Source organism: Carassius gibelio, chromosome A22 (assembly GCF_023724105.1).
Source record: "Carassius gibelio isolate Cgi1373 ecotype wild population from Czech Republic chromosome A22, carGib1.2-hapl.c, whole genome shotgun sequence".
Lineage (NCBI taxonomy): Eukaryota > Metazoa > Chordata > Actinopteri > Cypriniformes > Cyprinidae > Carassius > Carassius gibelio.
The window spans coordinates 16249350-16274562 of record NC_068392.1 but is presented as its reverse complement, the minus strand read 5'-3'; the positions used below and the strand labels follow the sequence as shown (position 1 = coordinate 16274562).

The window sequence follows — 25213 nt, the reverse complement described above, 5'->3', positions numbered from 1 at the left end:
TTAGCAGGGTTACTTTCTGAATGCACATAGCGCCATTCCCAGCAGCTGGTAAGGTCCTGAATCTCTGTTATTCGTGTACCAACGAAAACCTTGAATCGGAAGGATTCAGATTTAATCCAGGTCAAAACTGTGGTGGAATCAGACCAAAGAAAAACTTGATGAATGGGCAAAGTCAATTCATTCTGCAGGATCTTTGCTAACTGGGCCCCTGTCAGGGCTGCACATAGCTCTAAACGAGGTATTGACAGACGTTTCTTAGGAGCCACTCTTGATCTGGCCACTATGAAGGTGATCTCCACTTCTCCCCTTTGATCTACTGTTCGAAGATAGGCAACAGACCCATAGGCACTCTCGGATGCGTCACAAAAGATATGGATCTCACGCTGGCTTGAAACATCATCCTTTGGTGCACTGCAATAGCATCTGGGTAAGACTATCTTTTGTAGATCACTGAGCTCTCCTGCCCATCTTTTCCACTCATTGACTAAGTTCTCAGGTAGTTTAGGATACTCCTAAACTTCCCATAATCGCTGTACTATTACCTTTGCACGTGTGGTATATGGGATAATGTAACCGAGAGGATCATATTGGCTAGCAAGCACTTTATAGATGTTGCACATGGTAACCTCTTGGCACTCTACAGCACGGAGCTTATAGGACAAGGTATCAGTTTCACAGTTCCACTGAAGTCCAAGCACTGATTCATGGTTGATGGCATTACCCTTTGCAATCCATTGCTCAGCACTGTCAGATCTGGATGCCACTGGTAGATGACTAATGGTTGAGGGTATATTGCTGGCCCATTGCCTGAGTTCGAATCCTCCCCCTGCTAAAACACTTTGCAGCTGGTCTACCATGAACCTTGCTTCATCTACAGAAGGCAGACTTTGCAGATAGTTGTCAACATAAAACGCCTTTAGTACAGCATCACGTACCTTGTCACCAGGCTGACTATTCTCCAGGATGTGCTTCTGCAAGGCAAAGACAGCACAACATGGGCTACTAGTGGTGCCAAAGGGTAGAACTTGCCATTCATAGATTCTAGGCTCCACTTCTCTTTGCAGATCTCTCCATAAGAAACGGAGAAGGGGCCGATCCTCTGGAAGGAGTCTAACCTGGTGGAACATTCCTTTAATATCACTACAGATCGCGATTGAGTGCTCCCGGAATCTTAGTAGCACAGCCAGTAATGAAGAAGTCAGTGTTGGCCCTGGAAGTAACAATTCATTGAGATTGTTCCCTTGAAACTGGAATGAACAGTTGAAAACCACTCGATGTTTCCCATTATGTTCAACCATGTGATGTGGGATATACCAACTTATTTGAGCGTCTTCTGCTCCTGACTGCAATTCAGCAATGTAGCCTGCCTGCTCCAGTCTTTTAATCTCAGCCCGGTAGATAGCTGCTTGCTCAGGGGACTTACTGAGACGCCGCTCAAGACTTCTTAACTGAGGCATTACTGCTTCTTTAGGTGCACAAAGAGGGGGCATATTTTGGACCCTTAGCAGTGGGGTAGCATATCGCTTAATCCCATCAACATCAACTCTAGAAGTTCTTTGCTCCAGTAGTTTCATTGACTGCTGGTCTTGTACAGATCGAGTACTCATTCTCTCATCTCTCCACGGAAGGACATCCAGTTGCCAGAGTCTTTCAACTTGTTCATGCAACATAGCAGAGGGTGACCAACTTGTTGTGAACAGACACTCTTGCTCTCGAAGAAGATGCTGTAATGCTTGAATTGGGCCTTGCATTGTCCATCCAAGGAGAGTTCTAATTGCAGCAGGACCCCCTGGTGGACCCAAGCGAACTGGCTCAACTGGGGTAATTAAATGAGGGCAGTCAGATCCTATGAGCAAAACTGGATGAGCAGCTTTAATTTCTTGGAGGGGAAGTCCTTTAAGATGACGGTACCTTTTCCGTAAAGCCTTGACAGGATAACAGTGCACTCCAAGCCCCAACTCCGCTGCAGTGAATGCTCCATTTATCCGATACATCTTGTTTGGCTGGCAGGCTGGTGAAAGGTTAAAGGAAACAGCCGCCCCATGCAGGACCTTTAATTCTTGTCTGACAGTACGCAGGGGCAAGTCCTCTGGCTTACCTTCCAGTTTCAGCCGGGTTGCTGCAGTATTTAACAAGATGGTTCTTTCGGAGCCATCATCCAGAATGGCATAAGCGGTCATCGATCGATCTCCATTTCTTAGAATCACTTTACATATCTTCAACAGTACCTTACGACTTCCTGGGGGCTTGTCAATGAATAACACCTCATTTGCAGCCTCCCCCAAGACAGGGCTAGTAGATGGATCTTCTGCTTCCACTACTTTCTCCTTGTTCCATATATTAACATCATGAAGAACAAGCAAGTGACGACCATTGCATGTTTTGCAGCGCATTTTAAGGTTACACTCTGATGATCTATGGCCCCGTCCACAGCGCCAGCATCGGTTGTGCCCCTTAATCCAATTCTGCCTCTGAGACTTGGAAAGTTGAGAGAAATTTACACAGTTATTCAAAGTGTGTTTGTTGTTATCACAATAAGGGCAGTAAGCTTTCCCCTTGGTGATCTTAGCAGTGACAGCTGAGGAATGTGATGGTGATGAAGGGTATTTCTCTGTGCTAAGCAGAACCTCTGTGCCCTTGTTGAATGATGTCAACCTCCTTGACCTATCCCTGGGCAAACTGGTTGAGTATCCTCTGCCCGAACGGCTTACATACCTTGTGGAATCTTCTTGCACTTGGATTTCATATTCTAACCAGTCTGCTAAGTTAAGGAGGGTTGGAATCTTCACATCTAATGGATAAATAAATCTTCTGAAACTGCTACGCAGATCATGTGGCAACTTACTCAGAAGTCTGGACACATGCGAGCCACATCTTAATTCCACCATGCCAGGCTTACCTAGTTGTTTCAGCATTCCCACCAAGGATCTCACCCTCAGAGCATACATTCGAAAAGTTTTAATATCTCCAGTGCTGATGCTGGGCCCATCCATCAATTCCACTATGCGCTGTAATGCTAACTGATGTGGCTGGCCATACTGTTTATTGAGAGCATCCATAGTGTTGGTATAAGGATGACGTGAACTACTGTAAGATTCAGCAATTAACTGTGCCTCTTCAACCTTGAGATGTTCTAGCAGGATATGGAATTTAAAGCGTTCTGTAGCATCAGCTGGTAGAATGTTTTCTAAAGCAATCTTAAGCCGTGCAAACTCTCTGGGGTTTGGGTAAATCAGGTCAGGAATTGTAGGAGTAGGGCCACGATATACTCTTTCCTGGTCAGTAGTTGGACTCAGAGAGTGGTGGTGCCGTCTCTTGCTCCTAGAAGACAAGCTGTGCCATCTGGAAGAAGATTGTGGAGGTCCAGAGCGAACATAACTTCTTACATTCTCGGCTTGAGTTCCTCCACTCTTTCTCTGACAAATTTGTCTAACAATTGCTGGACTGGTATTAACATTCTTCTTCCTGGATGAGCTCAGGGACAGATTTCTCATGCCCTCAACAGAAGAGGACAAACTTTCTTGACTGCTTGAACCCTCATAGCTCTCCACACTTTCTGCTGAACTACTATCTTGCGATGCATTGTAAGAGGCTTGGGCATAGTTTGAATTTGCTACAGGTTCAGCTACTCTTGGCTTTCTAGGGGCTGGAACTGGTTTAGGGCGGTCTCGGGCTTCGGACTGACAAGGTACAGGAAAGGTAGACAATGCCTGAGGAGGCTGTGACTGATTCTGCCAACTTAACAATTGTTTCACCTCCGCTTGTAGCTGAGACATCTGAGATGTAAACTTGGCGTTGGCCTGCTTAAGATCATCTCTTTCCTCCTGCAGCCGCTGAACTGTAGTAATCAGGCCACTTTGTTGTCTCCTTAAATCAGCATTTTCTTCTCTCAAGGTTTCAACCTGCTGATCCCATCGATCTGTTACATACCACTGTTGAGGACTGTGATAGTCACGGTGATGTGCTGCTACATGTGGGGTGTCCATCCTGACATCCTCCTCAGGTGACACAGCACAGGGGGTTTCATGGGAATAGCTAGGTGGTGATAAGGATCTTTGTAGATTGTAGCCAGTCAAGTCATAATCCTGCAAGTGTGCAGGCAGAGATGATTGTCTCCTGGGCCGCTCAACAGGAACATCATCTGATGGATGCATCTCCATAACTGTGGAAAACTCGAAGGACCATAAAGAAAACTGGTATAACTAGACCAGTTGGGGGTTGCCAGTGGGGGGACTATTTCACCACAGATGTCCGGTAAGAGACATAAAGATGCAGGTTAAGTCTTTGATGCATTTATTTTCTTCACAACAATTCACAAATGTTGCAGATATTACATTGGTGTTGTTTCCATCTGGGTGTGGTCTTTAACAAAAAGATATAACAAATTAGTATAAACAAATCAATGAAGTAGGTAAATTCATACAAAGAAGGTAGCAATATACACTTAAATGAACAACCTACATAAGAATGTGTGATGACAACCAGTAATTGCATTTAAAGTACCTTAAACAATGAATATCAACTAAAATGCAGAAGGGTCACAGCTATCAAAGCTGAAGTACATAAATAAACTTACTTGGTTCATCTAACATACGCACACAACACTTGAGAAAGCCTCGAGTACATTTGCTTTCACCTACTCGGTGCAGGCTATTTCTACCAAACACTAATCATTGCCACCTGCTGGAAGTGGGCGGAGCATAGTGTCTTTAGGTTGCTGCGATGACATCACATTCAAAACACTGGCTGATCACCAGAAAACTTCATAAATAAAAGCTTGTTTACAGCGGGCCTTTTTAACACCCACTGTCTTGTTGTTTGGATTGGACTGCCTATCTGTGTATGATTCTCTGCCTCCTATGATTACGATTCCCTGCCTACTGTTTGGATTTGTTTGCTGTGGAAGTTATTAAACTGCACATGGATTCTAACGCCGCCTCCGCGTCATTACATTTCTAGAACTGCTCTGTCACTTCATGCATTTTACTTATTTTGAGAAAACTATCATCATATCATATACAGTATTGTTCAAAATAATAGCAGTACAATGTGACTAACCAGAATAATCAAGGTTTTTCGTATATTTTTTTATTGCTACGTGGCAAACAAGTTACCAGTAGGTTCAGTAGATTCTCAGAAAACAAATGAGACCCAGCATTCATGATATGCACGCTCTTAAGGCTGTGCAATTGGGCAATTAGTTGAATTAGTTGAAAGGGGTGTGTTCAAAAAAATAGCAGTGTGGCATTCAATCACTGAGGTCATCAATTTTGTGAAGAAACAGGTGTGAATCAGGTGGCCCCTATTTAAGGATGAAGCCAACACTTGTTGAACATGCATTTGAAAGCTGAGGAAAATGGGTCGTTCAAGACATTGTTCAGAAGAACAGCGTACTTTGATTAAAAAGTTGATTAGACAGGGGAAAACCTATAAAGAGGTGCAAAAAATGATAGGCTGTTCAGCTAAAATGATCTCCAATGCCTTAAAATGGAGAGCAAAACCAGAGAGACGTGGAAGAAAACGGAAGACAACCATCAAAATGGATAGAAGAATAACCAGAATGGCAAAGGCTCAGCCAATGATCACCTCCAGGATGATCAAAGACAGTCTGGAGTTACCTGTAAGTACTGTGACAGTTAGAAGACGTCTGTGTGAAGCTAATCTATTTTCAAGAATCCCCCGCAAAGTCCCTCTGTTAAAAAAAGGCATGTGCAGAAGAGGTTACAATTTGCCAAAGAACACATCAACTGGCCTAAAGAGAAATGGAGGAACATTTTGTGGACTGATTGTAACACCCGCGAAGAATGCACGGAAGGAAATAATTTGGTTTCACAGCTACTTCTATGTATGTGTGGGGCCGGATCAGAAGACTACGTTCGCTCAGGAGTCAGGATTGCAGCAGGAGAAAGAACACAACAACAACTTCTGGAAAAGGTAAGTATTTATGTAGATTTTGATTGTTTGAAAGAGCAAAAGAATAACAATTTGAATAGACAATGGTAAATCTCAAGTGAACCAAACACTTTTCAATTAATGGAAATAACTACTTACAGTAGTCACTTTAACTCTCACTTTATGTAAAGCTCCTAAATACCTCTTAATATGTTTATCTATTATTTGATTATATTAATTATATATTTATATTTATTTTATACTTATTTATCTATAGTTTAATGAGATTATGATATAATATATATAACTCTTTGGTTTGATACAACTTCACACTCTTGAAAATGTAAATTCAAAGTTTCACTCTTAAAATAACCAACAATGTTTTACACTCTTTCAGAAAACTCAACAGAAAGTAAACAACAAAAATGCACAGGTAAATAACCAGATGAAAAGGTATCAGTCCAAAGCAAATGCTTAGTCCTTTGAAATAAATGTCCAACGTGGAAACAAAAATACTCAGATCCTTGAGTGAAAAGAGTTTCGATGCTTAGCAAAAAAATGTGTCCAAAAAGTAAAAAACAGGTTTACACAATATTTCCTACCAGTGTGATGAACAACTTCCAGATTCTATGAAATGGGATGGCTCGCCAGTTTCTGCAACCGTGTGTCTCTCTCTCTCTCGATGGACAGCAGAAACAATTCTTCCAAACGTCAACAAAACTCCAGATCCAGAATCAGCATTGCTCTCAGGAACATCAATAAACAAAGAAGAGAGAAAGAAAAGAAAAGAAACCAACAAAAAAAAAACCCAACCTTGCAAAACAAGGCAGAAAATTACAATTAATATCAGAGCTCTCAATATCAAAAGCATATTTCAGTAACACACTGAAAAAATGTACAATTGCACTCACAATATACACATCTCTTTTCCTTTAAACACATTTCTCATTAAAATACAACAACTGATTTGCTCAACTTACTCAACCCATATAAATCAATGCGTTAGCCATTAGCTAAGACCGCATGGTTAGCATAACTCCCTGTGCTTAGCATCACACTTTCAGCACATATTATTGACATAAAATAACCATTTGACCACAAATCAACATATATACACATATATTTTTCTTCTAAAACATTGAACAGAAATAAAGCATAATTTAGACGTTTGTTTTGTAGTGAAACACTACACTAACTAATTTATATAAAGGACAGACAAATACATATACATGTAATTCACTTACCAAGAAAATAGTGAGTAAACAGAACAATCCCGGATGGAAAAATAAAAATCTCTCTTTTGGTTTCTCTCGAGTGAATTAACTTTTTTCTGTTTCCTATTTTCTTCAGATCCAGTGCAATCGCAATCGTCTAATGTAAGCACCACTTTACTGCTAACGAGCGAACACTATTCTCATATTTCAAAACACTTCTCTTACAGATCGACTTAACTTAAAACACTTTAAATCTCTGTTCAAAAGCTGTTTTTGCTAAATCGCCATGTCTCCGCTTCTCACCGCTCTCTCCCTTTTTCTGTTTTTCTTTTTGACCTCAACCTTGAGGGAGGGGTTACTCTTAAACGGCCAGTTTCTAATTTTACTTATTTTCCTAGACATTTTCTGTTATTAATTATTTCACTTAGTATAAGTTGAGAATTCGATATATAATATGAATATGAATAAAATAATGGGATGATATTAATAAAATAGTCTTATTTTATTTACATATGTGGTAATATATATTTTTCTCTATTCACAGGTGCTGGCTCTTGTAACCTGGGTTACATCCTCCCTCACGGAATATATGCACGTCCCTGTGCATTTACACATCGATGATAGGGGGAACCACAGACTCTTCAAAGGAGCACTCGACTGCCTTACTTAAGCCTTGCAATAAAGACTGAAACACTGTGGTGAGTGGATTTCCTAATGTGGGGTATTCAAACTTTTTAGGGGGGTGTCGCTCTCTCTGTGAGCGTCTGGGAATAATATCCTCAAGATCAGCATTTTCGGTCTGTTCTTTCTGTGAAACTGCAACATGACGGTTTTCATTTGCCTCACTGCTTTTCTCCTCACTCAGTAACTCAGTACTTCCTGCATTTTCCTCCACAGGTTGCTCTTCAGGTAAGTATTCGTCCACAGGTTCCACTGAAAAATCCTCTTCGGATTCCAGGGCAGGTAAGCTCTTCCTCACAGGCTCAGGTACAGGTAAGCCAGATGTTCCTTCCAGAACACGAGGTAAGTAACTTGTAACAATCTCAATGTCAGATTCTAAGGATCTCCCTGGAACACTACATAGGATTTGTTCATCCTCAGACTCTTGGCTTTCAGCGACAGATTCTGATCCCAACACCTCTACATCATTAGAAGAACTCCTGGTCTTAGGTTTCCTAGTAACCTTTCCCTTAGATTGTATATCAGGACTGCTTGGCTGCAAAAACCCACAGGGTAATAACAGGTCTCGATGCAAAGTCCTTAGAGAGCCTGTCTTTCCTTCTGGCTGGACAGCGTAAACAGGTAAATCACGAATCCTTTTGACAACTACATAAACTCCTTGCTCCCATTTGTCAGCCAATTTGTGTTTACCCCTTAGCCTCACATTCTTCACAAGAACTCTGTCTCCTTCTTCCAGATTAGAAGCGACCACTCTTTTGTCGAATCTCCTTTTGTTACGTCCAGCCACTTTCTCAGCATTCTTAGTAGCTATGTCATAACTTTCTCGCAATCTTGCTTTCAAATCTTGCACATATTGGGAATGTGACTTTGTAGGGGCATCCACCGGTAATCCAAAAGCCAAATCAACTGGCAACCTGGGTTGCCGTCCGAATATAAGTTCGTAAGGTGTGTATCCCGTAGTGTCGTTCCGGGTACAATTATAAGCATGTACCAGGGGCTTTACGAATTCCTTCCACTGAGATTTCTTCTCATTCTCCAGTGTTCCCAACATTTGGAGAAGTGTGCGATTAAATCGCTCCACAGGGTTCCCTCTTGGATGGTAAGGGGTGGTTCGGACTTTACGTATTCCGGCAATCTTACACAGTTCTTTTATCATTTTTGACTCAAAGTCTGCACCCTGGTCGCTATGCAATTTTTCTGGGAACCCATAGTGTACAAAGTAATTGTCCCATAGACTTTTGGCAACAGTCTGAGCAGTTTGGTTCCTGGTTGGTATCGCAACTGCATACTTGGTGAAGTGATCTGTAATAACCAGGATGTTCTTGGTATTACTCCGATCTGGTTCCAAAGACAGAAAGTCTATGCACACCAGCTCCAGTGGCATGCTAGTTTTTATGCTCACCAAGGGTGCTGCTCTTTCCGGTGCGGTCTTTCTACGAACGCAACGTTCACATGTCCTGATCTTTTTCTCCACTGCTTGAGACATTCTTGGCCAAAAGAATCTTGATCTGACAAGATCTAAAGTTCTGTCAGTTCCCAGATGACCCATATCATCGTGGAGACTTCTCAACACTGTACTTCTAAGAAAAATGGGAAGCGCCAACTGATACAAGGGAACCCCGTGATCTTGTTTCTTTCTGTACAATATCCCATTCCTTAACTCAAGTCGATTCCATTCCTTGAACCACAACCGCAAAGTAGACGACTGATTCCCAAGATTACTGGGCTTCTTACCACTCTCCAATCCTTCTATGACAGCTTTTATCTCTGAATCTTTTCTCTGCAGGTCTGCTAAAGACGATGGAGACAGCTGAGGGAGATCTGGAAGACCATGCTCATCCTCCTGCTGGAACTCTTTGGGCAAAGCATCTTCATGGCAAGTGAGGGATTCGATCAAGGTAAGTGAAATATCAGAAGGGCTTGAATTCTCAGCTGATCCAACCACTTGATGTCTGTCACATATCGCTTTTATGGTGTCTGCAAGAACAACAGATGGCTCAGCTTCTTGCTCCATGAAATGGTGCAGAGCGAACTGTTTGATTCTTTCTCTTTCTTTCCGTGAGACCCAGTCATCAAGAAGTTCACCATGTGGTCGGCGAGAGAGCCCATCGGCATCCTGATTTTGGCTGCCAGCTCTGTACTGCAGCTTGAAGTTATAGGTTGATAAGCTGGACAACCAACGGTAACTAATGGCATCAAGCTTTGCCGAGGTAAGGATGTATGTCAGAGGATTACTATCCGTGACAACAGTGAACTCCGCTCCGTAAAGATAATCACTGAATTTGGAGGTAACTGCCCATTTCAGCGCCAGGAACTCTAATTTATGTGCAGGGTATCGGCTCTCTCCTTTCGTCAGTCCTCTGCTGGCAAAAGCTATAACTCTCTTCTGCCCTTCTTGCTCCTGATATAAAGCTGCGCCCAGCCCTGTGGTGCTGGCATCTGTGTGTAGCACATAGGGGAGCTTGGGGTTAGCGAAACCAAGTACAGGCGCAGACGTAAGCTTGTCAATGATGGAATCAAAGGCAATTTGACACTCTGGAGTCCATCTCTCATGAAACTCCTCTTTGGGATTGAAATATCCATCTTTCAACCTCTTACTCCTACTCTTTTGGAGTGGAGGGTATCCAGCCGTGAGATCTGTAAGAGGCTTCACTATCTTAGAGAAATCCCGGACGAATCTTCTGTAATACCCGGCAAACCCTAGGAAGGACTTTAACTCTTTTAGATTCGTTGGCCTCGGCCAAGTCTTCAGAGCTTCAGTTTTCGAGGGATCTGTCTCCACTCCACTCTGAGAGACAATATGGCCAAGATATTTTACAGATGTCTGGAAGAAATGGCATTTCTCAGGAGATAGCTTTAATCCATACTCCTTCAGATGATTAAAGACACGTAACAACCTTGCTTCGTGCTCTTCCAGAGTTTCTGAGAACACAATGAGATCGTCGATAAACACCAACACCTCTTTTCGATTTAGGTCTCCCATGCAACGCTCCATCAATCTTTGAAACGTGCTCGGTGCATTGGATATTCCTTGTGGCATTCGATTGAATTCCCAGAATCCAAATGGGCAAACGAACGCTGTCTTACACTTGTCTGTTTCTTCCATTTCGATCTGGTAGAATCCCGATTTTAGGTCAAGCACGGAGAACCACTTCGACCCAGTCAACGTGGAAAAGACTTCCTCCAAGTTTGGAAGCGCATAAGCATCCTTAATTGTCTGCAAATTAAGCTTCCTAAAATCGATGCACAATCTTACTCCACCATTTTTCTTACGAACCACAACAATGGGCGAGGCAAATGAGGATTCGGACTCACGTATGATTCCAGCTGACAATAACTCTTGGAGGTGAGCTCTCACAGCATCGACGTCCTGAGGGTGAATAGGTCTAGCCCTATGCTTGAACGGTGTCTCATTGCTTAGTTTTATTTGATGTTTCACTTTTGTCGTGTGACCATAATCAAGGTCATGCTGCGAGAAGACTTCAGGCCTAGAACTCAGAAACTTTGAGATCCTCTCCTTCCATTCTGCAGATAAAGGGGAGTCTCCAAAATCAAAGGTGAGGTTGCCAGTGTTACGTTCTCTCTCCACTGGTTCCTTGCTTAAACCTTGATGCTGGCCCATGATCCTCTGGACTGCATGGATTTCCGCTAACACAGTTTTAGGAGTAAGTCGTATGTCAGTTTGTGTCTCATTCCTCAGCAGGACTGATAACTTAGTTGGATGCTTATGGGGTAGAGAGTGCAGACAGCTTGCAATCAAGATTCCATTCGGCAAAGGAATCGATGGTGGTTCAAGGGCCACCCATCCTTTCATGTAGGGCCCATTCAGATGAACTGCACCATCCAAAACTACTGTACTTTTTGCAGGTATAACTTCCACAGAGGTCCCTTTCACTTTTACACACCCAAGGTTCTCGCTGGTAGCTCGAATCCACCTGCCCTCCAACACTCTAAGTACTGCCTGATATCCACAAAGACTGGACTGAAGCTTCACTGAACTCTCTTTGGCACTCTTGCTATACAACACATCAAGGGAGTTAGTTCCAACTAGGATCTGTGGGGAACTCGTCAAGTCTGGCACCACCAACGCCAAAGTAGGAATTTCAACTTCCACCCCAATGAACGTTGCAGGAAACTTTAGGGTTAACTCAATGTATCCTAAGTATGGTACAGCCTGACCGTTAGCCCCTTCAACTTCTAACAGGTTACCCAGTGGTTTCAAGGGAGAGTCTGTCAGATTATTTTCATAAAATGATTGAGGGACCGTAGTCACTTGTGAGCCTGTATCTAGCAGACAGTTCACTTTTTTGTCTCCAATCATAACTTCTGCCGTACACTTCACTCCTACTAACCCTTTGGGCAAGCAGTTTGACGGCGGTGTGTTATGTCTATCTGTATCAACGTTCTGTTCAAAACATTCAGGGCGATAGTCTGAATGTATGGTCTTCGTATGCCCTCCTACAAAGACCTTCTTTAGTTTAAAGGCTGAGTAGGCCTTCCATACTGAGAGTCCCAAGCACGCTGCTGCTCTCTCAGCTTAGCCCTTTTCTCCGTCACCTTAGCGGGGTTCGCTGCATTTTCGCAATTAACTGCCAGGTGTCCATCTTCTCCACAGGAAAAACAATACCAAGCACGAGGCCTATCAGTCCTCAATGAGCTTTTCCTGGGGTCATTGTTCCTCACTGTATCAAGCGGTCTCTGCATATAGAATGCTTGAGGTGTCTGACGAATAGCACTCTGAGCTTGCAGTTCAGCCACTTGACTTCGCAGCTTACGAATCTCTGATTCCTCCAAATCGCTTGATTTTGAACTTTGGGCTACTGACTCCTTCACTGCTGCAACCTGGGTGCTTAACTCCTCCACCATCCCCTTCAGAGCAGTTAGCTCAACCTTCTCAGAGAAACCTTTCTTGTTCTTCTGATCTGGTGGCTGTTTCAGGGCCGTGACTTGAGCCTGAATTTCCACTACTTGCTTCCTTAACAGACTCATTTCAGAATTCTCAGAATGTGGTATATCACAAGGGCAAGCCAACATCTGATTGGAAGGTATTCGAAGCTTTGGAAAACCAGCTGAAGGTTTTGACAGTCCAAGATGTTTCTTCATACGTTCCTCCTTCGAAGCTTGTTTATCTTCTTGAGTACGTATAAGCACTGCCAACTCGGCAAAAGCAGGTGGATGCGCTTCTCTTTTTTCAAGCTGGAGATCTGCGATGAGGCTATTGTCCCAACACCCTCTGCAGAACTGTTTCAGCAAGTAGCGATCCCGCTCTGTTTCCATTATTCCGTTTCGTCTGATCGTCGTACTCAAAATGACCTGCAGCCTGTGCAAGTAACCTGATGGCTTTTCACTCTGATTCTGACAGGTACTCATGAATTTAGCCAGCAGCTCATCACCATCCTCTACAGAACCATACACAGACTCCAAGATCTCAAGATAAGCAGCAGGTAAGGCTGGAGGGTGCACATGCTTCACAACATCAGCTGCTGGAGGTAAGAGACTATCCAGAATTTTCCGGGTTCTATGCAAGTCAGAAATGGAAGGGTCATTCAACAAGAAGTCGACACTCGCACGCCAAGTGTCGAAATCCGGCTCATTTGGGGGACGTGGGGACTTCCCAGAGAAGGCCCTCAGACGAATCAAAGTCTGCTGTGAAGTATTGTCGCTTTTCACTATGTGCTCAACGACCATCCTCTGGACACCGGGTGGGTCTATGATATTTACAGGAAATGTGAGACTGGTGGGTACACTAACATCCTCCGTAGTGACTCTCGAAACAGGTGGGGACACAAAGGTAATCTCACTCTTGGTTGGGTTTTTATTCTCAATATCTTGAGCATCTGTTGCAGGAGGAGGGTTGACAGAATGAGTATCTGCGATTTTCTCCAATTCTTCCTGTAGGACACTCTGAAAAGGCCTCCCATTTTCTTTGGCAATGGCTCTTAATTCTTCAATATACCCTTCTGTGGCGGTGCGACTAGTGGGCTTAGTGTATGCAGAAGGAAGGGTACGGACACGGAAGGTGACAGCTGGGTCAGAAAGACTGCCTAGAGTCAAGGGCAGAAGGGGAAGTAACTTCTGGATCGCTGAGTTGTGGCTGTATTCAACAATAGCATTTCTATGGAACTCAGACTCTGGGTCGTCAATTATGAGATTTTTGCTAATTGAGCCAAATCTTTGCAAATATTTTTCTATTTCATTGTCAACTTCAGTTAACGTAAGGCCTTCAATCAAAAGTGCGTTCTCTACATTAACGTTTTCCTGTTTCACTATCTCCATCTTCTGCTTTTAAAGATTAAGTTTCTGAGGCTCACAGGTTTATTTTTCTCTGGTTCTTTCACAGACTCTTGTTGCAACCAAGACTCCTGGCTGGCTCGCCAAGTTTTCCCCTGTAACACCCGCGAAGAATGCACGGAAGGAAATAATTTGGTTTCACAGCTACTTCTATGTATGTGTGGGGCCGGATCAGAAGACTACGTTCGCTCAGGAGTCAGGATTGCAGCAGGAGAAAGAACACAACAACAACTTCTGGAAAAGGTAAGTATTTATGTAGATTTTGATTGTTTGAAAGAGCAAAAGAATAACAATTTGAATAGACAATGGTAAATCTCAAGTGAACCAAACACTTTTCAATTAATGGAAATAACTACTTACAGTAGTCACTTTAACTCTCACTTTATGTAAAGCTCCTAAATACCTCTTAATATGTTTATCTATTATTTGATTATATTAATTATATATTTATATTTATTTTATACTTATTTATCTATAGTTTAATGAGATTATGATATAATATATATAACTCTTTGGTTTGATACAACTTCACACTCTTGAAAATGTAAATTCAAAGTTTCACTCTTAAAATAACCAACAATGTTTTACACTCTTTCAGAAAACTCAACAGAAAGTAAACAACAAAAATGCACAGGTAAATAACCAGATGAAAAGGTATCAGTCCAAAGCAAATGCTTAGTCCTTTGAAATAAATGTCCAACGTGGAAACAAAAATACTCAGATCCTTGAGTGAAAAGAGTTTCGATGCTTAGCAAAAAAATGTGTCCAAAAAGTAAAAAACAGGTTTACACAATATTTCCTACCAGTGTGATGAACAACTTCCAGATTCTATGAAATGGGATGGCTCGCCAGTTTCTGCAACCGTGTGTCTCTCTCTCTCTCTCGATGGACAGCAGAAACAATTCTTCCAAACGTCAACAAAACTCCAGATCCAGAATCAGCATTGCTCTCAGGAACATCAATAAACAAAGAAGAGAGAAAGAAAAGAAAAGAAACCAACAAAAAAAAAACCCAACCTTGCAAAACAAGGCAGAAAATTACAATTAATATCAGAGCTCTCAATATCAAAAGCATATTTCAGTAACACACTGAAAAAATGTACAATTGCACTCACAATATACACATCTCTTTTCCTTTAAACACATTTCTCATTAAAATACAACAACTGATTTGCTCAACTTACTCAACCCATATAAATCAATGCGTTAGCCATTAGCTAAGACCGCATGGTTAGCATAACTCCCTGTGCTTAGCATCACACTTTCAGCACATATTATTGACATAAAATAACCATTTGACCACAAATCAACATATATACACATATATTTTTCTTCTAAAACATTGAACAGAAATAAAGCATAATTTAGACGTTTGTTTTGTAGTGAAACACTACACTAACTAATTTATATAAAGGACAGACAAATACATATACATGTAATTCACTTACCAAGAAAATAGTGAGTAAACAGAACAATCCCGGATGGAAAAATAAAAATCTCTCTTTTGGTTTCTCTCGAGTGAATTAACTTTTTTCTGTTTCCTATTTTCTTCAGATCCAGTGCAATCGCAATTGTCTAATGTAAGCACCACTTTACTGCTAACGAGCGAACACTATTCTCATATTTCAAAACACTTCTCTTACAGATCGACTTAACTTAAAACACTTTAAATCTCTGTTCAAAAGCTGTTTTTGCTAAATCGCCATGTCTCCGCTTCTCACCGTTCTCTCCCTTTTTCTGTTTTTCTTTTTGACCTCAACCTTGAGGGAGGGGTTACTCTTAAACGGCCAGTTTCTAATTTTACTTATTTTCCTAGACATTTTCTGTTATTAATTATTTCACTTAGTATAAGTTGAGAATTCGATATATAATATGAATATGAATAAAATAATGGGATGATATTAATAAAATAGTCTTATTTTATTTACATATGTGGTAATATATATTTTTCTCTATTCACAGGTGCTGGCTCTTGTAACCTGGGTTACATGATGAGAGTAAAATTGTTCTTTTTGGGTCCAAGGGCCACAGGCAGTTTGTGAGACGACCCCCAAACTCTGAATTCAAGCCACAGTACACAGTGAAGACAGTGAAGCATGGAGGTGCAAGCATCATGATATGGGCATGTTTCTCCTACTATGGTGTTGGGCCTATTTATCGCATACCAGGGATCATGGATCAGTTTGCATATGTTAAAATACTTGAAGAGGTCATGTTGCCCTATGCTGAAGAGGACATGCCCTTGAAATGGTTGTTTCAACAAGACAATGACCCAAAACACACTAGTAAACGGGCAAAGTCTTGGTTCCAAACCAACAAAATTAATGTTATGGAGTGGCCAGCCCAATCTCCAGACCTTAATCCAATTGAGAACTTGTGGGGTGATATCAAAAATGCTGTTTCTGAAGCAAAACCAAGAAATGTGAATGAATTGTGGAATGTTGTTAAAGAATCATGGAGTGGAATAACAGCTGAGAGGTGCCACAAGTTGGTTGACTCCATGCCACACAGATGTCAAGCAGTTTTAAAAAACTGTGGTCATACAACTAAATATTAGTTTAGTGATTCACAGGATCGCTAAATCCCAGAAAAAAAAATGTTTGTACAAAATAGTTTTGAGTTTGTACAGTCAAAGGTAGACACTGCTATTTTTTTTAACACACCCCTTTCAACTAATTGCCCAATTGCACAGCCTTAAGAGCGTGCATATCATGAATGCTGGGTCTTGTTTGTTTTCTGACAATCTACTGAACCTACTGGTAACTTGTTTGCCACGTAGCAATAAAAAATATACTAAAAACCTTGATTATTCTGGTTAGTCACATTGTACTGCTATTATTTTGAACAATACTGTACAAAGAGACAGCAGTTAAAAAAAACACACCAATGTTTCAGGAGTTTATTATACAGAATATGACACATGCTTATTAGATAACTGTATTTGAGTTGATGTATATGCTTTTATTTATTATTATTTAATTTTCACAAATTTAGAAAAGTAATCAAAAAGTACTCAAAAGTAATTAGTTACATTACTTTAATAAAGTAATTGAAAAAGTTACACTACTATTACATTTTAAACAGTGTAACTTGTAATCTGTAACCTATTACATTTCCAAAGTAACCTTCCCAAATATATATATAAGAAAGGGCTCCCTAATTAATTTTGCCTGTGGCCCTGCTACAGAGTCCTATACAGGAATCTAGTGGTGACACCTTGAAATTACAGATTTTATTATTATTATTTATTTATTTATTTTTGTTTGTTTCTCACCAGAAGGTGCTATTCTTCAACATTTGGATTTTAAAGGCCTAGTCTCTATTTTAATCTTAAATACTTAACTGAATTTTTTTTTTTTTTTTTTTTATGTAATTTTCAATGTGGGAAAAATTAACATAATTATTTTGAAAATATTAATTAGTACCATAAAATTCTCTAAAAATACGAAAGAAAAAAATATTATTTAACAAAAATATATTATATTGATTTTACTGAAGAAGAAAAAAGGTGTACATAACAGGTGTCTGGTCATTTTTGACTGCAAAGACCATGAGTGTGACTCCCAAATGAGGAGTACACAAGGGTTAATATGTCATGGCTTAGAGCCGGTTGTGAAAAAATAACAATCATACACTCAGGAATGAATGGAAATTCCCAAATGGAAAATGCTGGTCACTATAGCAGTAAGACATATTTTCAGCTGTAAAATATGCAATAAAATAAAAATAAAATAAAAAAGGAAAATAACTTATGTTTTACCTGGCAGGATATTTTCTTGAATAAAAGCTAGAGGTACTAGTTTCATCACTTAGGCTGGTTTGGATGTTACATTGCAAATGCTTAAAAATGGCTTTTGAAAAAAGACACCCTGCTTTTAGATTGCAGGGTTACATATGGATTATGAAAGAGGATTTGGAGCTCTGACATACATATAGTATTCATAACTACTACTTCAACCTATGATGTTGATTTTGTAAAAGAATTCTCATGCTATCAGAGAAGCCCAGCTCTGACTTCCCCTCTGGTGTGTGTGGTTGAGGTTTCATCTACAGTTCAGTGATGTTTCCGCTCACAGTGAGAGATGTTCAAATGTTCATAGTATAGAAGATATTCACCTGGATCACACGATGAAGATCATCCAGCTTCAGATCTGTGAGTTTATCACATCATATTTAAATAAGATGTGTTATTTATTAAGATTAATATATGTGTTTTTTTTCTCTCTCTCATAGATCTGTTCGTGTGGTCTCAAGTCACAGAGAGTCTAACAAACACAGCAGTAACTTTAGGAGCTGATGTGATTATAAGCTGTGATCTTGACATAAAGGATATTTACTGGTTCAGACAGAAATCACCGGATCCTCCAGAGTTGATCTTACGCACTTACAGTAGCAGAACTGGAGGAGCTGATTATGAAAACATAATCTTCAAACTCAAATACTCAGTGAAAACTAACAGTAGTCTGTTCATCAGAAATATCACCGCTGATGAATTAGGAGTTTATTATTGTGTGAAAACTAGTGAACCACAAAAATTCAGCAACGGCACCAAGATCTACATCAGCGGTGAGTTACTTTCTCATTTCAGATGAATTTTCAATCCAACTGAAGAATTTTCATGTTGGAAATACTGTATATTTCTATAATTTTGTTAAAGATGTAAACAGAGATTGATAATTAGAAGCCATTTACAGACTCAGTCTACAGGAATCAGACAGCTCTAGAACAGGAGATACAATGGAGAAACCTGACCATCACTTCTGTCCTGTTCAATGTGCTTCTGATCATTGCATTCATAGGTATGGACTTTTTTTCTGTTACTACTTTCAGATTAAACTCCAACTGAATTAAATACAAGGAAACTCTAGATAAGGAGACCCTTTTAAAACTGTCGTATGTGAATTCAATGATGTTTAATTCAGTACTCTTTCAGGTTTGTTGAAGTGCTGCCTTGACGCAAGCAGAAGATCTAAAAATACTTCAGAGAAACCTCAAAGTACTACAGCAGCTCAATACACAAATGATCCACAGGCAAGATACTTCTTTAATAAATTATCTTTATTACTTTTAATACATTGGTCTACATTTGAACCTTTCTTTGTTATATTGCATTCATAGGTTACTTAGTGATTTGATAGTAATATTTTAGTTGTTGCTAATCCAACTAAATCCTTTCAAATCCAAGTATATTAAATAGATTACATGAAATTAATATAAGAAACAGACTTTTAAAAACTTATATGCACACACCTTCTGGGATATTCAATACTGATTGGTCCGTCGCAACATTCTGTTCAAATATATACATTTTATATAATTACTGATAAACTCTGTGTTTAATTGTTGTGTTAGTTTTACATCTCTTTTCCTTTTTTCCCACCTTTCAGTATGATACAAGAACATCAGGGTCCAAATCACCCTTTCACCCATCTGACTGTTCATTCTGTCTTACACACAGTATACAGCCATTAATTTGTATGATTTTCTTCTTTCAGTATGCGGACATTGATTACTCGAAACCCTCCAGAAGACACAGACCTCGTCCAGTACCAGAACAGGACCAGACCACCTACTCTCTTCTGCAGCCAGTAAAGACTGTTTAACAACATTACAAATGGCATCTACATATACGTACATGTCTTTACAAAATGTAAATGTGTTAGTGTTGTTCTTTTTCCAGTTTCCTCATTGTTTCTGCTTAGCCCAAAGAGTAACAAAATACCCCTCTATTGGATCAATCTACTAAATTAGTCTTATTTAAGTAAAGACTGAGTGAGTCTTGTTTAATCAACTAAATCAGTCTTTTTCGTGGGAATGGTGTTTAATCTAAATATACAGAGGGGAAGATTCTAATATAATGTATTCGTAAGTATTATTATTATCATGCAGACCATTTAAAACATTTTTTTTCCTTTATGTTCTCTGAGATGTTCATGCGAGCAATGAAAGTTAATGTAAACCATAGCAATGTGGTTTCTCTGTGTTACAGCCGCTTCTTACACTTGCAATTTTGTGCTACTTCATGTTTTTCACATTTCACGTTTCACAGGAGTTAAAACACATGATTAAAGCTAAATATATATGAAGTTTATTATTATTATTATTATTATTATTATTATCAACATTTGCTTGCATGTTATCTTTTAATAATCTGGTTCTTACATATTTAAACTTGTATCGTCTGCACAGCTCTTTTTTGTGGTTAGCACAAGTATGGTTTCATGTGAAAGAAATGTTCCGCTGGTTTGGTCAGCTGATACATTTGCATGCATATAGACGAGTGGAGGTGGTTGAAAATTTCCCTTTTGCCTGACAAAAAAAGAAATAATAATAATAATAATAATAATATAAACAAATTTACTTGTACCCATTCCATTAATTTGTCAGCATTGCAAAATGACACTAACGATTTCAAATCTTCAAGAAACTTCTGTGCTACTACAATTGAGTTAAATGGGTACAAAGTATACAGTAGCATTGGGTTGCAACCCAAAAATGGACCATATATGTGAAAATGTATATGTAAATATAGGACCAAACCTGTGAAAAACAATGATAAATGTAAATAATAAAATGGTAACCAAACGGACCATCCACCTAATTTGGATGGAAGAATAAGCTTCCCGTATATTTTATTGTTGACGTCAAAGTGGTTGACTTTTTTTTTTTTTATCAGCATATGTTAAGTTGATAACTTGGCATATTGTTGGGTCTGTGCTGTGCCTGGTGATATTAATACAGTTCAATATCTAAATTTATATATTTTGGTACTGTGTTGGGACATGACTTGTAAAAAGTAAACCAGCAGAGAACCACTGCACTACTATCTATACAGTTATAAAAGACTTTGTTCATAGCAAAACACTGTAAAAACTAAAAACAAACAGTATCGTGCTTCACATGAAAGTCCCCTAATAATTGAGTCGGAACAGTTTCATTTCTCAAGTTAGCTTCACTTTAACTTTGTGTCAAGGTATGACTCAAAAGAAGATTAGGAAGTCTTTAAATCAGTCTGTCTGAAAAAGCAACAAGAATGCACAAATAACTGAAACTCGGGGATATAAATTTGCAGACTGATCTAGCAACTAAAGACAGGTGATCAAATTAGCATGAAAACAAATTATATATTCAGAAACCTAGATGACAAAATAAAAATATATATTCATAAAATGTTTCACAAATGCAAATCAGAATTCACAGCTGTACAACTCTTTATCAGAGCCTGTCCTCCAACAAAAAATGACCATATAGGTCATTTGTGCAAGCATTTATTACGACCTATATTTACGTTTTAAAGTTAAGCGCCCTCTAGCGGGCGTAAAAATAATGACAGTATCACGTTGCGTCTGTCGTCATGAATTGACGTATAACGTCATTACCAATCAGAACGCACGTTTATTTAAATGCAATGTGTGGGCATTTTACACTGATCTCACAGTATTTCCTACATATTTTACTACTGTAGGTGGCTTATTCGTTCGAATGACCACACCTAACCCCACCCCTAAACCTAACCCTCACAGAAATCATGCTAAATTATGATTTATTGAGCATATACATTTTCGTGCACGTCCATTCCCTGGGATCAAACCCATGATAGCATGATTACATATCAAGGTCTAACGCAATAATCTACTAACTGAGCTACACGACACGCAAACCAGAGTGCAAATAAAAGAGTACAAAACATTAATATGAAAACAACCTTTTGCCGATAGGGGCGCAATTGTAGTATACGCTGTGATGGGTCGTATTTCAGGGGTTTGGACAAACGACCTATACAAGCGTATTGGTTGGAGGACAGGTTGCTTTATCATGGACTGTGAATGTGCAAATCGGCACTTTTGTGTGAATCGCCTTGGATTTGCATATTTTTTTAATTTTCTTGGCAGCCACATGGTCACACACTCTTTAGCCAATCAGATCAGAGCCTGTCAATCAACCAATCAATACCTTCTGTATGAAGCATGTGTCCTTTCCGTGGATAACTGGATGTTACGTCTTCATCGTGAGACCACAGTACAAGTTATGATGCAACAGAGGAATGTGAAGTTTATCATATTATAACTAGTCTAGTAAAGGTGTATTAGTTTTTTTTTTGCGTATTTACTTAAAACTTAGAAGTAAAATCGTAATTTAGACACACTCACTAAAGTGACCAGTTTAAAGGGATACTCCACCCCAAAATGAAAATTGTGTCATGAATCACTTACCCCCATGTCGTTCCACACCTGTAAAAAGCTTTTATTCGTCTTCAGAAAACAATTGAAGATATTTTGGATAAAAACTGTTAGGCTTGAGACTGTCCTAAAAGACTGCCAAATAAATAACAGTGTCAAGGTCCAGGAAGGTATGAAAAACATTGTCAGAATTGTTCATCTGCCATCAGTGATTGACGAGAAATGACGAGAGTACTTTTTGTACACTTAAAAAAAAAAAAAAAAAAAAAACTTTCAGAATTCCTTTCTTTCTCTGTCTCTTCAAATCAGCATAGCGCCCTGTTGGAAAATCTGAGCTGTGCGCAGATGGCATATGCTCTTTTGTATCAGCCTTGCCACAAGGATATAATTTTTTTACATGTATTTATGTTTGTGGTTTCAAAGCAAACAACTGTTTCAATCTTATTCAGAGCTCACCTTCATCCGTCCACGGCAGGTTATAATTTGTTGATTGACAGGCTCAAATCTGATTGGCTGAAGAGTATGAAAGTGACAAGCGTGAGAGGAGCCTGCCAAGCAAGTCTCAAAAGTAATAAATACACACACACACACACACACACACACACACACACACACACACACACCCAAGATGATTCACACAGGAATGATGATTTGCACATTCACAGTTCATGAAAAACTTGCAGAATAGAAACAGATCTGTGAATTCTGCATTTATGAAATGAATTTTATCAATATATATATTCTTGTTTTGTTTATGGGGATTGGTTTTGTTAATATATAGTAAGATATTATGGATGTGAATCCGGCTACATGTGTGTGCATCATGCCTTTTGCATGAATTATTATCAATAATAATAATAATACAAATAATTATTATTATTGAGAATAATCTCGCTCCATAGAAGAATGAGGCGAAGTCAGTCATGTTGGAGAATCATGGTGACCCTGTGGGACCAGAAGACTATGATGGGGCTAGGAGCTTGAAGGACTGAGGTGGAGCCGGGAGGATGAGGGACACCAGTTGAGCTGCAGGGCTGACAGACCAAGGTGGAGCAGAGGGAGTGAGGACCCATGGTGAAGCTGATGGATTGATAGGTTAAGGCAGTGTCTGGGGCCCAGAGGACAGAGGTGAGGCCAACGGATCTGAGGACGTGTTGTCTTTAAGCGTGCATACAGTCATGAGTTTTTGCTCAACATTATTAGAGTTAAAAGGCGTGAGAGGAAGCAGAAGAGGAGTGAGCACGGAGGCATCCAGGCTAGGCTAATGGCTAACCCACACAAGCCAGCTATCCCCACCATCGTACTGGCTAACGTACACTCTTTGTACAATAAACTGGACTACATCCGACTACTACGCACAACTAGGACTGTAAGAAACTTTTGTGTTCATAAAAACATGGCTCAGCAGCAGACCAGCAGTCTGCAAACACTGCTCACCCCAGGTGGAGGTTATGATTATTAAGTGCCGGCCGTTCTAATAAGCACAAATTCTGAGTATGGGTCACCATACGTGGCTGTATGTCTACCAAGAGAATATACAGCCATACTGCTCGTCGTTGTATTCATCTCTCCCAGCTCCAGCAACAGAAACGAGACACTAAATGAACTGTACCAGCACATCTGTGAGCAGAAGACAGCCCACCTAGATTTTTTTCTAATCTTATCTGGGGATTTCAACCAGACTCTTGAAGATGCGGAACGTTTCCTTCAGAGCTGGAGATTAGTTGGGTCTGAGGACAGCTAGGGCCAATCTATCCCACGACATCAGAGAGGCTAAGAGACAGTACTCCAGGAGGATAGCCCATCAATTCAGCAATAACAGAGACACTCGGAGCATGTGGCAGGGGATATAGACCATTACGGAGTACAAGCCCCCATTGCGGACCTCTGACAGCACCATCTCCTTGCTTCTCCTAGACGCACACATTTTTCAACATCTCACATGTTGTTGTCCCCAAATGCTTCAAAGCTACCACCATCATTCCAGTCCCGAAGAAGCTGTCTCCATCCTGCTTCAATCACTACCGTCCAGTTGCACTTACTCTGATTTTTCTAAAGTGCTGAAGTCTGCAAGATGGTAGCTCTTCAGGAGCAGGGTTGGAGATCCCTATTCTAGACCATGCTTATGCACTCTTCTTCCTGGCGTGAGAAAAGTAATGAAGTAAAGAACGATTTTAAAATCTGTTTTCATTTCAATATAGACTTAAAATATTTTTATGGAGATAAGCGCTGAAAATCGTTACGCAGAAGTTAAACAAAAACTTTTTGTCACTTTAATCAGACCGAATAAGCTCTTTTGCACTGCAATCATTTTATCTGCACTGTTTGTTTACTTCACTGGTATGCACTTTACCTGCCATGTGCCTTGTGCTGCTTTATTTATTTATTTTTACATTTCCTTATTTGTATAGTTGTATTTTATAATTATTTGTATCTATCTGTATTTTAATGCTCTACTGTTAGTGTTATCTGTATGCACCAAGGGTCTGAAAAATACAGTTTCAATGGAGGACCACTGGATGACATAAATTGGTGGAAAGATGTTGTCAACATGCCCTAGTTCCAACAAACATGATGGCAGAGTTTTAGAAAGTCTTCCCCAAAATCTTCCTGTGGCCACCCTCCTTGATAAAAAGGCCTCTGAATGGAGGGATACTGCTGCTAGCTCCATATTATTCTTATCTTACAATGTGGTTTAACAAAAGCAGGTGATACTTGCAACAGTATTTCTTTATTGAATGGAAACAAAACACTCTCGGCAAACTACAGGAGAACAGAAAACATATCTAGACTAAAAAGTCAACTAAGACACAGGTGAGATAAATATATAACCTTAGAGACATGACCTAATCAGAAACCAAACTAACCAAGGAAACAGGAACTTAATTCAGGAAGCATGGACATAAAGACAAAGGACAAAAACAGAATGTGAAATGATATAATAATAGATTTAGGC

The 25213-nt window shown here is 39.8% G+C and overlaps 1 protein-coding gene and 2 long non-coding RNA genes across 3 annotated transcripts; 1 reads left to right on the top strand and 2 right to left on the bottom strand.

Moving 5' to 3' along the window:
- Positions 1-5923: 5923 nt before the first annotated feature.
- Positions 5924-7262, bottom strand: LOC127942638 (uncharacterized). The gene is made up of 2 exons (XR_008149358.1): positions 7137-7262; positions 5924-6705 (listed from the first exon to the last, which is right to left on the bottom strand). It is a non-coding gene; the product is annotated as an uncharacterized LOC127942638 (long non-coding RNA).
- Positions 7263-14310: 7048 nt separating this feature from the next.
- On the bottom strand, positions 14311-16071 carry LOC127942639 (uncharacterized). Its single transcript, XR_008149359.1, has 2 exons — positions 15526-16071; positions 14311-15094 (listed from the first exon to the last, which is right to left on the bottom strand). It is a non-coding gene; the product is annotated as an uncharacterized LOC127942639 (long non-coding RNA).
- Positions 16072-18130: 2059 nt separating this feature from the next.
- Positions 18131-20669, top strand: LOC127942637 (uncharacterized). Its single transcript, XM_052538496.1, has 5 exons — positions 18131-18230; positions 18311-18643; positions 18772-18876; positions 19011-19108; positions 19573-20669. The coding sequence occupies exons 1-5, from the start codon at positions 18206-18208 to the stop codon at positions 19678-19680; spliced, it is 669 nt and encodes a 222-aa protein (XP_052394456.1). The 5' UTR covers positions 18131-18205; the 3' UTR covers positions 19681-20669.
- Positions 20670-25213: the final 4544 nt, after the last annotated feature.

Excerpts from the sequence above, each read along its gene's own strand:
- LOC127942637 (XM_052538496.1), top strand. The coding sequence starts at position 18,206 with ATGAAGATCATCCAGCTTCAGATCT. Across the intron at positions 18,644-18,771 it reads CACCAAGATCTACATCAGCG|ACTCAGTCTACAGGAATCAG; the intron begins GTGAGTTACTTT and ends AGCCATTTACAG. Across the intron at positions 19,109-19,572 it reads AATACACAAATGATCCACAG|TATGCGGACATTGATTACTC; the intron begins GCAAGATACTTC and ends TTCTTCTTTCAG.